The sequence below is a fragment of the Numida meleagris genome, chromosome 3 (assembly GCF_002078875.1).
Source record: "Numida meleagris isolate 19003 breed g44 Domestic line chromosome 3, NumMel1.0, whole genome shotgun sequence".
NCBI lineage: Eukaryota > Metazoa > Chordata > Aves > Galliformes > Numididae > Numida > Numida meleagris.
In genome coordinates this window covers 21,830,778-21,848,278 of record NC_034411.1, presented here as the reverse complement: position 1 = coordinate 21,848,278, position 17,501 = coordinate 21,830,778, and the positions used below count along the sequence as shown (strand labels likewise).

Below are 17,501 nucleotides of genomic sequence, written 5' to 3'. Positions count from 1 at the left end.
CACAGCCCTCTTTCATTCTTTTCCCCAATCATGCAATGCACAGGCCTTTTTGTTCAAATGGCCTCACGAAACCATGTATTTCCACTTTCTTGAAACATTCATCAATTCAAATATTACCTTTTCGATTTGGGAAACCATAGCTGGTCTGCAGAGCTGATGCTCTGCCCCCCCCCCCCCCCCCCACACACACAGACTAGAGAGAAGAATTTCATTAAAGAGACAACAGGAAACTCAATCACTATAAGCACTTCTCATTTATTTGAGACAATAAAACAGTTTATTTTTTGTTTGGCTGACTTAGATTTCAGTGATATTTCTTACATGATAATAGTGACACATGAAGATACAATCTGAAAATATTTTCCAGTGCAACTGATAAGAAAATCTTGTCATTTCAAGGCTATGTATCTACTATTTACTTTGACCTTTGCATCAGAAATTGAAATTGCCAGTATTTTACAACACTGTTTCAAACAACATGGCAACTGTCCCAAAGCCTTGTAACTTTGGAGAAAGTATTTTAAATCTCAGAAAATATTTTGATGTTGCTCAGAACCTATATAATACTTTTCACTAACCATTTTGAAAATATTTAATCGATAAAGCTTTAAGGTAGGCACTTTTACCCTGGGAACAGGCAGCAAAGGTTGAGTTGCCAATAAACAGTACACAGGACACACGGGACCACGTCACTTTCTAAAATTGGGTGCAGAAGAAAATGACAGCTGCTGGAGGGCAGGCAGGAACAGAGGAGCACACACAGGGCCTGGCTCTTAGCGCTCTCTGCATAGGACCTAAGGGGCACAGAGTGCAATGTGAATTCACCAGGTAAGGAATACAAGGATTTCCTATACTAAAAAGAGTGAGTTGGCAGTTTAAAGGATGAGTGCCCAAAGACTGCCAGTTATTCACAAAATCCATTTTGAAGAGATTAAAAAAAATAATTAGAATGTCTATACACTTAGAAGAAAGATAAAACTAATAGAGATAGTGCTGACAGAGCAACTGAAAAGGGGAAAAACGACCAAAGGAAATACAGCCAATGGATTCTATTGAGGAGGCTACAAATCTGCCTTCTTAATACCCTGTTAATACTTTACTTCACCTTCAACTACGTAAGTGGTACTGCGTTTTTACTTTTTGAAACACATTTGTAACAGAGACACCAGACCGAAGTGTTATCCTCAGTTCAGCATCGTATTTTGTTGTTTAGGAAGACTGAAGTCTCCCAGATTTCTTTGCCCCGGCCTCACGCCAGCACCCTCTGTGTCAGGCTCCATCCCTGCAAGCCTCTCAGCATCCTCCCCCTGAGCCAATAAAACGGAGCGGTTAGTAACTCCCTAACTATTCATCCCTAGAAAGTTAAGCACGTGTCCTGGATCACTTGTGCTTTGCAGCCTACACACAGAGACTGCGACTCCCCGTGAGAAAGACAACACCACGGCAGCGCGGATCCACAGCAGCCAAGCTGACCCGGCGCTGTAAGGCAGCCCACAGCCGCCGCGGTGTGAGAAGGGTGGGAAAAGAAAGTTCGGAGCGCCGCGACGACAGCGCAGCACGTCCGTGCTGCCGGAGCTCCAGGCGCGCCGAAACAAACAGCCCCGCAGCAGCTTCCTCCGCGGGGGGCAAATCCGCACGCGGCTGCCGAGGACCTCCTGGAAAGGACGAAGCGCGGCTCAGGCGCACCCAAGCAGCCGGCACGGGCTCCGCGCTCCCCTCACCACCCCCGGGCCGCAGCGGGAAGCCCCAAGGATCGGGACAGCTCCAGCCCAGGACCGCGGCCGCTTCCCAGGAACGGCACCGCCGGAGCTCCGCGGCCGCACGAACCGCGGTAACGCCAGCAGCACACCTCGCCCAACGGCCCCGCTCAGGCGGCCGCCCCAAGCGCGGATTGGCCGACGGCCGCCCCGCAGCTCCCTGCCCCTTCCCCTTCCCTCCTATTTATGTCTTCAAGGGAAACCCCGCCCACCCAGCATCCCGCTGTCGGTTGGAGGATCCCGCTGTCAATCACGCGCTCCCGTCGCGTCCTCCCCACCCTCCGGCCTGGAGGGAGGGGCTTCCACGATTCTTTCTCTTCATTGGCCGCTCGGCGCCGTCAATCACCCCGCAGCAACGGCCGCTCCTCGCGCTCCCTGTCGCCCCTTCGGTGCTTTTCCCTCTCTCCCTTCAGCTTCGCTCCGTTTACCCCCTAAATTGCGGAGCCGCTCGCGGGCCCCGGCGGAGCGGTGGGAGGCAGCATGACGGCGGAGGCGCGAGGGGCCCCCGGCGGCGGTTGAAGGCGGAGAAGGGGCGTGTGGAAGCGAGGGAGCGGGGGGTGGGAGCAGCCTCCCCGGGCGGCGCGGCGCGGCGCGGGGCAGTCCGGCCGATGACAGCGGGCTCGGCGCGGCCAGCCGGGCTGAGGGGGCCGAGGAGCGAGCGAGGCAGGCGCCAGCGGGCTGAGCCGGGCGGGCGGCGGGTCCGGCCCTGAGGAGAAGAGCGGCCGCCCGCCCGCTGGCCGGAAAGTTTGGCGAGCGCTCGCCCCGCCGGGAAAGTTGCCGTCGGGTTTGTTTGTTTGTTTTTCCTTTTCCTCCCCCCCCTTCCGCTCCCCCCCCGACTCCCCTGGAGCCGGCTCGGCGCGGAGAGGAAATTGCGAGGGAAGCAGGAACTCGGGAGCCAGGCGCAGCCCGGATCCAGGAGGCTCGGGAGCACGGAGCGCGTCCCCTCGGGCGGCCGCCCCAGTCCCGGGCTGTGCGCGGGGGCAGCAAGCTATTTTTTTCTTTCTTTCTTTTTTTCTCTTTTTTTTTTTTTCCCTTCCTTCCGAGCCCCATTTTTTGCTCGCCCGCTTCTCCCTCCGCTTTAATATATGCTTCTGGAGAGCGACGTCCCCCTGCGCCGCCTCACCGCCCAGCCATGTCGGCGGCCATCTCTGCCGCGGAGAAAGTGGATGGCTTCACACGGAAATCGGTGCGCAAGGCTCAGAGGCAGAAGCGCTCGCAGGGCTCCTCGCAGTTCCGCAGCCAGAGCAGCCAGGTGGAGCTCTCGCCGCTGCCCCAGCTCAAAGGTACTGCGGTCCCCCCGCGGCCCTATTCCCGTACAGGTGCCCCCGGCCCGTTTCCCCCTGCCTTCCCCCGGGTCCTCCTCGCTCATGGGCTCGCTTTGGCGGTCCGTGCTTGTGCCCCGGTAAACAAGCGTCCTACGGGGCGGTTGTCGCCTGCTGTCCCGGGGACTGACCCCACTACCTCGCTCCCCTTCTCTGGGTCACGTAGGAGCGAGCGTTGGCAGGGCAGGTGCTCCCGGAGAGGTCTTGCCGCACGAAATGCGAGCGGTAAGCTGAGTTTAGGAGCGAGGAGATTGAATACTACAGCCCAGGAGCGAATGGTGGCTCCTCCCACGGGGGGTTTGCAGGAGGAACTCTGCTTGTGACATAACGTCCTGAGTTAGCGGAGAGAGTTTGCGTTTGGCCCGCGTGTTCCTTGCCACCTCTTCGGGACGGGGTGTGGGTGACTCGCTGCCTGCCTTGTAACGGTCGGGGCTCGTCTCCCTGCTGTGCGGGAGCGTTCGCGCAGTGAATGAGGATTTTAGATGTTGACATTAAAATCAGTGATGAAGAGTTTATCCTTTGTTCTGAAACTGAAATCGGAAAGCGCAGGGTTTGCGATAGCAAAAATGAAACGGAAGTTAATGGCAGCCTTCCACACCTTTCAGTGCCTCATTAAAGTTCTGTGTATTGCTTGTCAAAATTAGAAAAATAGCGATTAGGCAGAGAATATAAACTTGTTAAAGTCTTTAACAAGGACCTGGAAAATCAGGGTGAGATTACCTTACCCTTAACGTTACCCAACAAATCAAATCTCCAGGTTTCTGAAGCCACATCACATGATGGGGAAAAAAAATCTCTAATTATTTGCAGCCAATGTCTGAAAGCTGAGTGCAGCATGGGCAACTTAAATTTAGTCGTAGATGCTAACTAATTCTTTTCCTGTTTGATTTTTGTGGATTTTACAGTCATGGCTATAATATTTCAAGACATTTTCTTGCTTCTTCTAAATGCTAGGTGATCATGAATCTGTCCATCAGCAAAAATAATATTAAGTGCAAATAAGCTTGGGCAGGAAGGTGGCACCAGAATTATTTTTTATCTTGTTTGTTGCAGTGGCTGTGCACGTTATTGCTCAAACAAGAGAGCTGGTCTTGGTGGTGCTTATTTGTGAAGCTCTTTCCTATCTCAGTGCTCTAGCCTGATATATGGTTTATAACCAAAACAATTTCTTTGAAATCACGATTCAGTTTCTGCTGTTGCTACAACTAAACTTCTGCCTGTTCTTAATAACAAAGAAAGACTAATTCACGTGCTGTTTCGACAGCCTATTTCCCTCAAAGATCATTTTAATAAAGCCGCTCCAGGGACCTCATAAAAGCACTTGATAAATATCACACATAGGTGGCAGACTTCAGAAAGTTTGGGTCCTGATCCAGCAAACAGCAAAGCGTGCATACTTCAGGCAGGGAGTACTTCCAGCTCCAATCAGCAAAATACCCACGTTTACATTTTTTTGCTGGACTTCAACATAAAAAATTAAACTGTGTATGATTAAGTCTTCAAGTTTTGTGAGTGCGGTTTTACAGCTTTTTGCTTACTGTGTGGAGAACGTTTGCATGGCATCAGCAGCTTGAGTGTTTAGAAATTTGAGGCCGTAAACTATCACAGGAATGTGTTCAGTTAAGCAGAGTTCTATAGTAGTTTGAATTGCCTTAAATTCTTAAAGGAAGATCACAGCTGTCTTTGTTTATGGTTTACATTTAGAGTCTTGTCTTCCAAATCTGCTTCAGAAAACAAAGGGTGAATATGCTTCTAGGAGTTACAGCATCCCAATTAGCCCTGTATCAGAAAGTTGGGCAGCGTTCTGCTGCATGCTTTGTCCCTAGGACATGTGATGCTTGCATATAATGGGAATTTAGATTTGGTGCAAATGTAGCTATGGATGTAGGTGTTTTCTCCCCTTCGCTTCTACCATCCTCTTTGCCTTCCCCTCTCGAACCTCCCTCAGCCCCAAACCAAAAGAACTAACAGAAGAAAAGTGTTTGTTCTCCATAAATGTACGGTTTTGTGAAACTTCTTGTAATCACTTATGTCTCAGGAAGATGAAGCTCTGCTTTATTCTTTAAAGCCAGTGTGAGATTCAGTAATAGTTGTGATGCTGTAGTGTCATCTACCAGCTGAGTAGCCTGTGTTCTCAGGGAAGGGCCGAAAAAGGAAAGTACAGTCATTATCCTGATGCCCGAGGGTGCTCAGCACACACTTAAGAAATTAGTTTGAGACTTTTTGCTTTTCCAGATGTCTTCAACTAAATGGTTCAATGTAGGATGTTTGAAGCCTCTGCTGGGAGAAAAGTAGCATTTTGTAGATGAAAAGTAGTTTGATACTGCACTACTGTGAAATACACTGTTTGATTTGTACCGATTGATAACTGTCGAGCCAATAAAAAGTTCTCTAAAGCTCTCAGGTTGGTTTGTCAGACTGGCCTAAAATACCTGTATACTTTTTTTTTTTTTTTTTTTTTTTTTTTAATACTGGGAGGAAGGATGTTCCAGAAGAAAGGATAAAAAATAACCATTCACTTTACCAAACATCATCCTGGATAGATTTTTTTCCCTCCTTTCATCTAGGGACTATTTCTTGTTTGCTACTAATATGGACAGATCAGATCGTGTAGCGCTCTTTCGTAGGGGTCTAAGTAGTGCTGTTTGCAAGCCTGTAGAAATATGTTCTTATTTACATCATTCTGGAGTTAATCGTGCTGCTTCCGTGTAATACAAGAATTCCTTAATTTGGCTGCTTGTGATGTCACTGCTAGGAGAAGTTGTATCTGTGGCAAGCAGAAGTCCCATATGGTACATACTTGTAATTTCAGGGAGTTTGTTTGGGAGGTTGAGGAGAGAGCAGCAGCACTTCCTATTGGTTGTTAGCATTCAGATTATTCATGTGATTTTGCGTATCATTGTTAGATAAAAGCTCTAGAAAACCTGACTGATGTTAGGACACAAAATGAGTGAGGAATGTGTTGTTCAGTTAAGCTTTCTTTGTATTTGTAATGCAGGAGACCAGCACTTCAATGTAGTGCTTAAGCTGTATAAGCAAGACTGAAGATTCAGAAGTTAAAAAAATAAAAATGAAGACCTGTGATGTACTGAAATTGCTCCTTTTCATGTTTTACTTTCTGGTTTACTTAATAGAAATCCTTTGCAAATCTGCAGCCAGAATAACGTGCTTGCTAGCAGCAGGATTTTGCTGCTTAGTGGGCAATCCCAAGAGTGTTGGGCTTAAAGAAATGTGGTGGAGGATGTGTTATTTTTACCATTGCAAGGAGTGGTAGTGTTGTCTCACTAGTGACTTGTTTTGGAAGGCTGTGAGGGCATGTGCAGTTAGCTTCATTGCTGGAGAAAAGAAAATAACCTGACCTTGGGACTCAGTCTGACTAATGGCAATAAAACTACACATATTTTATGATCTTTGAGGTACGTAGAAATACAGGTGGAAAACGGGACCTAGAAGTAATGAAAGAAAAAGGTCTTACTAAAAACATACAGCTTGGTGCTTTTATGTAGCAGAATTAGTATGGTCTGTCAGGCTGTAAAGCAAGTGTACCTTTTTCCTGTTACCAAAGATGTCGAGTACCGCTGCAATGAATAAACAGGCTTATTTCCTATATCACGCGTAAAGAACAAAACTATTAAAAGAAATTCTTAGTATTCGCTTCCAAATTAAACCGTCTCCCCACAGAGAAAACTCTGGCCCTTGCTGCAGAACAGCTGGAAGCTGGTCCAAAAATCTGTCAGCTGTAGGCTGGGGATGGTTGTAGGAATCTCTGTGGGACTGCACGTTATGGTAGTGAAGTAGATTGGGATAAGACATTTGTAAAAAGTCCTTCTGGTAGGCAGTTGTAGCATCCAAATACAGGGTTCCAAATAGGTGCTAACAGTAGTATTTTCCTTATTTAAACTATCTAGCAAGAGCTTGAATTTGGCTGAAAACCAGATGCGGTGTTCAAGTTAAGCTTTTGTGGAAACATTATGTGAAGGCCTAATAAGTAAGCTTGCTTATGGGTACACTTTTCATCTTATTAAATCCAGCAGGGGCAGTTTGGACCTTAAACTTCTGATGCTTTGAGTCATCCAGTGCGTATTTCAGAGTGACAAAAATAAGTGGAGTTAAAAACAGCTGAAAGGAATTTGATTCATACCAACATTAAGTTGCCTTTGTTCCCGAAAGGAAAATGCCTTTCAGAAAGTTTAGAATGGTTTGCTTCTACTACAGCCCTAACAAATATTTGTAAATTAAAGGCAGTTGTGTGTCCCTCGAGCTTGAGCTGTTTTGTGGTGGTGTTTTTTTTAAATCCCTGATAATTCAATGCTAATTCCTCCTCTGTAGTGCCCCCTCCTATACCTTCTGTGTTCAGCACCACTTGCAGCTACGATCTTCCCAGCTATGCTTTTCCTTAAGAGGTAATTTCGGGTGAAGATGTTCAGTGAGGAATTTTCATTTAACTCCTAGATACAGTCTCAACAGGGCACACAATGAGGCAGTTAGAACTTCTGTTTAGTGAAGTTACAATCTTGAAAAGTAGACAGCCTGTAATAGCTAAAGGAGATCAAAGGGTTTTTTTTTTTCCTTTTAATAGTCTAATGTAGTTCCATTAAAAATGGACTGTTTAATTTTTTTTCCTGTATTAAGGAACTGTTTCTAGTTTATGGAGTGGAACATTCGGTCTTTAATTCTTTACAAATTGACCTTTTTTATCCTTAGACTTGAATTTTTGGTCTTAGAATATACTTCCATCAAGAGCAACTCCTAAATATAGAGCCTATTGACAGTCTTCACATGAACTTTTCTATTTAAATCTTTCACATCTTCTGTGTGCCAGCTTAGTATCACATTTCTTTTTCCATATTCGTTGCTTTCTAGTTTAGTCACATATTAGTTTTGCAGGTGCTGCATTTAATGGTAGTTGCTGTAGGAAATACAAATGGAATTACTTACTGCTCTGGCTGTCTGATCAAAAGAAGATTACATCCGTCGGCAGCTCTTTTTAATATCTACCTTAAAATTGTTTGGTGTTTTTGAAAAGGCACTGTACCAACTGTTCTGAACAGATTAATATTCTTTCAGAATAGAAGGGGTGTGTGTTGTGGGGTTATGAGACAAGACATTTCCCTTGGGAAGAGTGTAAAATTCAACTTGTGCCATTGTAGTCCCTACTCCTGTTTTAATCCAGCAGGCAAAAATTGCATATGTAGTCTCATAACAGTGTGTGAACTTTGAAGGTTGGAACCACAGGCTAACTAGACAAATAAGTGGTGAATAACTTCTATTGTATAAGACTGTCTCGACAAAACGCTCTTCCAGAAACTGGACCAACAGTGACAGCTTATTTTAATGTTTGAATCATTGATTTTTACCACAGTGTCACTGAAGTAGTTTCTGTTAAGTTTTGCTGAGCTGACGCTCGCTCTCAGTGGTATACTTTTGACTTAAAGGCCGAACTCTTCTTAGTTAAATTGCCAGCAGTTTTCCTTCACGAGACCTTACTCTTAGCTGCTTGCAGCTTTGCTGAACTCTTTGAACTGAAGTTTTCCATGCCAAGTATGGACAGTTTGATTTGGAACTGTTCCTCAAGCTGATTTTTCTTAGTTTCAGCAAAAACAATTCAAACTGTTTCTAAGGCTAGAGTAAAAATACATTATACGTAGTCAGGATTAAAAAAAAAAAACACAACAATAGTCCTGAGCTCTAAACCCGCAAGTGTACTGCAGATGGTGGTATGGAATGAGAAGCAGCAGGCTGGCTAGAGATGCCAAGTGGGAAGAGAGGGCAGAAGGGTCTACAACTGAGGCTAGCTCCTGTCTGGCAGGTGCACCAAGTCTGGAATTTAGAGTCTTAGCACTCCTGTTCGGTCAGAGGCTGGCTGTGGAGCTTCCTGGAAATAACATCCATTTCTAGTTTCTTCCTAGTCTTGCTTTGTAACCAAGGAGTTTTGAAAACCACCTGTGACTCTGAAGAATCAGTCTTGAAGTTTCATGAGTGTAGGATTTTTGCTTGATAAATCAGGAACTGATTGCGAATGAAGTTGGTTCATCAAATGAGACTCATAACTTGAGAATGTAAACGTTAGCAAAACATAACTGCAGCTACCATGATTAGAGGATGAAATTTGCTTTCAGTCGTTGTGTTTTGTGAGGCTGCTTCTGGCTGCAGTACATTTGGGTTGAGAATGGGAGTGAGGCCAAAAATGCTTTCCTGAATGGCAATGCAAAATGCTAGGGTGTAGTACTGTAAGGATGTTGAGGTTGTGGAAAGCGAAGCAGTCTGAGCAGAGTCAGGTGACCCCTTGCCTGCTAAAGCAGTAGCATGCATTGCTGCCATGAAGGTGGTAAAGGGAAGGGCTATAGGTTTTTGAAGTCTGTGCTGTTGTGTTGTGTGGCTGTCACTGGAAGAGGATTTCTGCCTTGTTCTTTGTTTCAGATTCCCTCACTTTGCTGTTGTTTCTCAACTGATCGCTGTCAGTCTCGTTGATATGATAGGATTCCCAACACAAATGTGAATTTTGCAGTGGAGCTGGGAGGTTGAGGTACAAGTGATGACAAATAGTATACTTACACATATACATTCAAGAACGGTGCTGCAAAATGAAGATTCTCTAGTTCTGGTAGTGATTTTTAAACTCTCAAGAATTAATGGCATTAAAACTACTCCCTACCGTTGCAGGAAAACTTTAAATATGTTCAGGTTTACTTTTTCAAATTACTGATTGAAAGGAACTGGTGTACATGGGCCCATAGCATACTTGAAGTATTGACAAGCTCTGAGTAAAAGGGAAAGAAATAGCGAAAGACATTTTCTCAGAAGAACTGAGAAAGGAGGTGGGGTGAGTAAATTTGGAGAAGGATTATGTAGCATGGGCCAGGAAAGCTGATCCGAAGAAAAGCAGGGATAAAAAGTCAGAGTAATTTGTCTGACTATGAGGGGGAACCAGCTTTGTGTCTGCCATTGCTGTAGTTGGGAGTTAGCAGGGTGCATTGTTGCGTAAGCAAGTCAAACTTTGGAAGAAAAAGCAATTAAAAGGAAAGCTTTTATTTTATTTTATTCCGGAATAGTGGGCTAAGGTTTTTGAAAACTCTGTGATGTTTCTAATAAATTCAGTGCTTACTTAAAATAGGGGGTAGGAGTATAACACTTACACAGTAAGACTGAAATCCCGTTGAGCAGCATAAATTTTGGTCCCATCTGTATGTAACAGGAAGAAGTGATGAGAACTGCTCTTAGGTTTTGAATTACGTATGCAAAGTGCAATTGTACATTTTAGCATTGTTGGGTTCTGTAGGCAAACACTTATTAGTCTTTTGAGATGCAAGATTACGATGTAAATGTCAGAGCCTCCTAGAGAGGCATAGGCTGGGTCCCACAATGCAGTCAGGAAGGAGAAGGTTTAATGGTTTGTATTTCTGAGGATTTTCCCTTAGGAGTAGGAGGAAGCGGGAGCAAAATAAACTCAGTACATCAAAATGATTTGAGTAGAGTTTAAAAACAGCAGTGAGATTTTGCCAAATGGAAATAGATTGAGGTGTAGGATAAATCCCTTATTATTGGATGCTTGATGTTTACACTTTTGGTAGAAAGAACATGGTTATAAAATGGGAAAAAAAAAAAAAGTATTTTGGCCTTTCATGTATACAACTGAATGCTTAGTTTAAGTGAAATGGGTAAAGAGATCCTGCAAGTGCTTGAATGTTTGCTTGCTCAAGATGATGATTTATTCTCTTTGAGGTCAGTGGGAGTTGCAGCAAAACCAGGATTTCACCTTTGTTTCCAGTCTAGTTTAATTTCGTTTCTTCCTACTTTAACACTTATATCATTATTAAGTATCTTCTTATTTGTCTGAGAAATTAAGAAACCCAAGTTTACCAATTATTAAAGTGTGTATTTATGCAAGGAATTACTCCAGTACCTGTAACTTCCACCCTGGTTTACAAAGGCAATCAAAGAAAGAGGAGATTTTTCCTTGTTATTCCTTTTACATTACTCCCCTATATGTCCCCTTCACATGCTTAAAATAGCGTAAGTGCTAAATTAACTGTAAAATGAGATTCTGTAGTTCTTGCAGTAATGTTTAACAGTTACCCCCTTGGTTTGCAAAGAAAGATAGTTTTGTGTTGCACTCAGCATTGATTTTACAGTGTGATAATGATAAGAGCATCTCTTCAGCTTTCGGAGAATTGATTCATAAAACTGACATGACTTAGTTGAGTAACTTCAGCATTGTATTCAAAAATTAATTTGTTGGATCAGGCAGACAATTGACTGGGGAAGAAGTTAAGAAAGTAGGCATTTAAGTACATTTAAGTTAATAAAAGGGGACCTTATTCAAATAGTAAACACAATTTCTATCCTTTTAAGCTTACAAGGTGCAAATGAATTCGTTTGGAGCTTCTGGTCAAGCAAAGCTTTGTTTTTGTGAATTTGAGGATATTGTTAATGCTGCACTGTATAGTGGTTATTGAGCTGAAGTTTGTACTTGGTGTGGCATACCACTTTGTCACCTGCTTTCCCGATAGCTTTATACTGTGGTTCGTGGACGTATGGAGAAGTGCAGCTGTTCAAGGAGGGGGAAGCAGTGAGCACAGTGTTCCCATTATTTCTTTAATTCTAAGCAGGGGAGATGTGAAACAGTTCCTGGTCTTCACGTCACCAAGGGTTGTTTTGCATCTTCAAAATGACATATGAAAATCCTACATTGTATCAAACACATAGATTTAAATAAACAGCATTTCATTAAAAGCGACTGTTTGTGTTTGGGAGGAAGTGTAATTATAAAAGTCTGTTGTGAAGCTGACAGCGGCTCTCGTACTTTGGTGCAGTGCGCGTTTCAGGAACCAGCAGAACCACAGTGATTGTTCCCTTCTCATCTTTCGGATTTGGCTGTCTCAGAGACTTGGTTCATGCTCGCTTTCCTTTTCTATAGGGCATGAGTGCCCAATGCTTTGGCTTGCCAGGGTCATATTCAGTGAAAAGGAATTGTCTTAGGCCTCAAATATTTAGGTCGCTCTGAAAGTAACACCTCATATTTATTTTCATGGAAACTACAACAGATACAATGAACGCAGTAACTGTTTGATAAAGCAAATTCTTAGCTACAAAAAACTGTTCGTCAACATAGTCACCACCATTAGCTTTGTTTTTTTGCCAGAGATGAACAAGAGCCTGCATGCTGTGCTCATAACACTGCACCTGCAGAGTTGACCCACTGTGGGCACTGCTGATATGCACCACCCACCACCTCACTGTGCTCACATCCTCTGCTTGGTCTCCATAAATTTCAGAAAGGATCAATAACTGTCAGTGGGTGCTATTTTTTCTGCATGGGAAAATTCAGTGACACACCATGGTATGTGCTCCTGTGTCAGGAACTATTTTGTCAGACTGCCCCTCTGCTGCCATCTGTCCCATGGCAACAACGTGTAACGGAATGTTAGTGGGAAGGTTCAACCTCTTCTGCAGTACCAACAACATCTGGCTCTGACATCGTGGGCCAAAATATTAGAATAGGAGGCATTACTTTTGTAATATATATAAAATAATGTGTATAATTAATGAAACTTACTTTATTTTTAGTATTTTTATTAAAACATAAAAAAGAGAGCAACAAAACGATAAAACTAGTGAGCTATGTGACCCTGTTTTTGTGACAGTAGTGCACCAGACCGGTCTGATGGCAGTGGCTGCAAAGGTCAGTGAGCTCTCAAGGTACTTGTCTGAGATTTCTGATGAAATTTCACTCTTCCTGTGCTTCATCCTTGACAATAATTCTTTACAAATGTATGTACTGCCAAAGAATAAGACAGGGTTGTGAGGTGAGGGATATTTTTCTCTGGTAAGAGAGGTCTTACAGAAGTCTGGTAAAGAGACGTGATCAAATTTTTGAGCTGAATATCTGATTGCAACTCTATACATTCCATTTGAAAATTCTCAGGTAACGTAATTTATGTTGACTGAAAACAGAATCGCAAATATAAACTGATGATTTTTTTTTGGCAGCCTTGAAACCTACTCTCAAATTCCTTTATCAAAACAGTCCTGTGTTCGCAGAACTGTTTTTAGCCAATACATCAAAAAACATACAGTTATTTACCATAACTTGAGTGCGCACTGCAGTGGGCCCTCCCCATGCCCTGGTTTCAGGCCAGCATTGCCCCTCACACACCAATGTGCAATTGTTGCTGCTGAGGAATGCGTGTTACATTTCCATGTAACAAAAGTTATTTATTTGTGTTTTTTGTTTTGGGAAAGTAGTTCATGTTATCAATCCTGTCCCATCTTCTTGCCTTCCAAATACAAATTTCCCATTCCAAAAGTCATTTACTTACCCTTATTTCCCAGTTTAATGATCTGGCTGTGTGTGTTAATTCTGTGATGAGGTTTATCGCCCTTTAGTTTGTCATTGTCTTACTTAAAGAAGCAGGCTTCCTATTCTAAATTATTTTAAGATTAAGATTACATAATAGTCACGAACTGTTCCACCTTCACCAAGCCAGTAAAACCATTATTTGGGCTTACGCGAAGCAGAGAATGCTGAACTCCTGGAGCCTCTGGGTAAGTTCAAGAAAAGCCCATCTGGGCATGTGATCAGTCATCACCACTGCTTGCTGCTTTTTAAATTAATGCAGCAAATGTAGTAGCAGTGTATGCCAACAAGTGAACTCACTGGGGAACATGGTAGTTGTCTTACCCATGTAAGAAAGCTGGTTTCAAATTCAAGAAGAGTAGCATAACTGGTCTGTGAAAACACGTACTTCAACTGTACAAAGTTCATAGTATCACTCTGAATGAAGCTTGCATGCAGTTAACCACATGCAAATTCCTCAGCTTCTTGGTAATTTCTGTTATAAACAACATAGGTTCAACTGTGTCCTGTCATCAGCCGTATATGTGTGTGTGTATATCAATGTGTATATATATATACATGCATATTTTTTAGGTTTTGTTGGTTTTTGGTTTTGTGGAGCTATTTGTTGCATGTAACTGACTTTCAACAGGTCGTGCTCTTGAGGAAATGTTTGTAGGGTTCATGTTGTGCATTTTGTCAATGATGAGCTCAGGATGGTAGGATGATCCGCTTTCCCATTCCAGTGGTTTATATGACGTTTGGTTTTGTAGATTTTCTTTTTCACACACACACACACACACACACACACACACACACACACACACACACACACACATCCATCTATCTTTTGTTTAAGGAATCAGTATGGTTTTAATTCTCCTTTTTGAGAATGTTATGGGAAAAATGAGATGAATTGTGGCAAGTCTGGTCACTACAGTGTTGCTATCTTTAACTTTTTGGGGACCGTGTGAATAGTTTATTACTTTCTGCATCTGTTTGCATGTTGCCTTCTGTAATTAAGCGGTAGGAAATAGGGCTATTAAATACGAAAGCACTTCAGCTGGGTACTTTCTTATTGTCTGAAGTGTCTTGGTTGAGTCAAATTCTCATTAAAGTCAAGGGATTTAATGTGGTAAGAAGTCTTAGCCATATGAGATTATAAGAATGCTTGGAAGACGGTAGAAACAATTTAGATAGGAGATACTTTTAGTTTACTATCACTCCAAGGAGTCATGTCAGAGAAAATTTGTGACAGATGTTGTTGGATCAGCATAGGCTTTTCAGATTTTCTGAACTGATTTGTTAAGGTCAACTGCTGGCCACATGGGGTGGCAGATGAGACTTACTGCAAAGCAGAGCTGGTATTGGGCAGAAGATAGCTTTCGAGTAGTGCTTTCAGTAAACAACTTCAACATTTTCTATAGCCTAGAATTCTTAGTGAGCTTTGTAAGCCAGAATAAAGTATATGAATAGAAGTCAGCGTAGGCTATTATCTAGTTTCACTTCGTGTGAGATTTTTTTAAGTTACTTTTTGTCATAGGACATATTAAGGAGTTAATCTTAAATTCACAGTATTCTAATAAGCAAAACTTGTGATTTCTTAGCTAGTCGAAAAGAAATTAAGATTATTTAATTTAATTTAACTTTTAAGCATATTAGTTGCTTTTTTTTGCACAACTCTTTGGAGAATGGTGTGCATTCAATTGGATAAAATGCATGCTCTGGGAACAGTTGAGCAAATAGGAGGGTGTTGTGTTATATTTTTAAAGTAATGTTCACGTGGATCTGTTTGCAAGTCCTGCCTGATGATCATCTGCAGAATAGATTATCTGTAAGTGGTGGAAGCTGCAGTTCAGCGCATTGCCTCGATTGCTCCTTTGCAGTCCTTTGGATTTCTGAAATGGAGGGGTTAAGTGTTTGTGTGCGCATACACGTCCCAGACAGGATCGATCAATGTGCCTTCTGTACCTTCAGTTCTATGGCAAATCTTTATTTTGGCTATCTCCTGTATGTGGTACGGACTTCCTACTAACATAATGTTTGAGAATGGTGTTCTGCTTCATTATCTTCCAAACCTCCTCCTCCTCATGAAGAGAGCTTGTTAACTCTTAAGATACATAATGTTGTTCTATCTGATTCCCTTACCTGACTTGCAAATCTGAGCTCTGTTTAGTGAAAACATGCACGGGAACTCCTTCCAGAATTCCAGCAAGACCTGTAGACTACTCTAGGGCTATGGGTAATTGGAATGGGTATGCTGCTGAACTCTGAATTAAAAAAAAAAAAACAAAGACGGAAACAAAAAACCCTAGTCTGTTAAGAAATGGCACTTATTCCTTAGATGGCAACGTAATTCTAGATGGGGGAAAAAAAAAAAAGAAAATACTGATGACAGGATTCCTTGGATACCCAACGTGGTGCATAATTCTGGTCTGAGTGGCCGTGGCTGGGCTGCTGAGCTACCAAAAGCTGAAATTGTGGGAATGTCTTTTACAGATGTAAGGACATAGTGAAGGAGCATTTTAGACTACCAGTATAGCAAAGTATGCTGCGAGAGTTCGTACAGGGGCTGCATCTTTCATTAAAATGGAGCTTAAATTTTTCTTTCTGGGGGAAGGGAGGGGGAGAATTTATATTTATTTTTTTCAGTTATCTCATACCCGTGAAGTTGGAGGATATGGTTACAAGTGAGGTGGTGAACTAACGGCTCCACGCAGCTGAGAGGAGTTTCTGCTTCCATCTCTAACCTTGTGCTAGATCTGGTGATCATCAGACCCCTCCAGAAGCCATTTAACTTCACTAATATGGCCATGTTATTGAGTTAGAGCAGCTCACAGAAGGGTCTGACAAGTTCCAGAGCCGGTGTTGAGGGATAGCTGTGACTGGGAGCAAAGGAGGAGAAGGGATGAGTATATGACAAGGGAGGAGTGGGGAGAGAGACCTCTCCTTGTCATTGTCAGCCAGCCGTTTTGCTGCCTGTCAAGCTGCAGGCGTAGGCTTCTGAGAACTGGGAAGTATATTCTGTCCCCTCTTGTAACATCAATTGCATCAAAACTGTTAATGATGTCTTGCCATGCCTGTAACATAAACACTGGCGCTCCAGCCTTTCAGGTGCTTCAGGAGATTGCGACAATAGCGCCCACAAGAACTTCACAAGACAAAAATAAATTTTAAAGTGATATTAGGCAGAACTCCCTGTGCTTGGTTTACATGGGTTAGACCAGAGTTTACCGGAATAGCCTCTTTCTGCTCTGGAAAGAGCAGACTGCACAACAATGTTGATATTCTAATGAGGTGAGGAAATAAAAAGCCGAGCACGATGTCCCACAGTATGTGTGCGTCTCTTGATGTATCGTATCATTAGGGCTTCATTCCTTGTTTGCAAATCCCTCTGCTACTGAGTACAGCTGCACGTAGCGAGTTTATTTTGCACAGCCTGGGAAAATAAGTTTTTTGAATTTCCAATTTGTGTAGTTGGGAGGGGAGCTTTTGCGGGTTTGGATCCTGCCTTCTGCTGAAGCAAGGATTGTGTTAAGTTCCCTGGCTTTGCACAGGAGGTCTTGGATAAACAATTATGTTGAGAAAGGAGAAGTATCTTTCTTTTCCTTCCAGGAGAAGTGCCTGTAAACATATGAAATAAACATACTGTGGGAAGATGTCACTGTAGTTCCCCGGCTAGTGATACAGTGATGGTTGTCTCTCTAGTTAAGTGAGGTCGGTCAGGGTTTGTCAAGTTTCTTTTCCTGTCTATATTTTTGTTGGGTCTTCCTTAAATATAAATAAATACATATATTACCTTTTAACTCAGTACTCCATGCTCAGATTTAGGTTGCTAACCTCACAAATATTAAAGCACTTGGTTTAGAGGTATTGTGGCTACTGTTTGTAATCGTTAGTAAATAGTAGAGAGAGGCTGAGGATTTCAGTGCTGTGGAGCGCGAGGATCAAGTTAACTATTTCCATCAGTTACAAGCTCACTTTAACATCTGTCATGCAAACGATCAGAGGCAGTGACTGTCCTTAAAAAGTCACAGTTAAAGTGAATCATAGTTTACAATGGCTTTTTTGGTATTGGGTAGAAGG

The 17,501-nt window shown here is 42.9% G+C and overlaps 1 protein-coding gene across 1 annotated transcript in view; it reads left to right on the top strand.

The window, feature by feature from the left end:
• PPP2R5A (protein phosphatase 2 regulatory subunit B'alpha) overlaps nucleotides 2,856–17,501 on the top strand; it is a 42,009-nt gene continuing 27,363 nt past the window's right edge. The window contains exon 1 of the mRNA XM_021392443.1: nucleotides 2,856–3,040. Coding sequence (XP_021248118.1) covers nucleotides 2,890–3,040 — 151 coding nt within the window. The 5' untranslated portion in view covers nucleotides 2,856–2,889. The remainder of the gene's footprint in view (nucleotides 3,041–17,501) is intronic.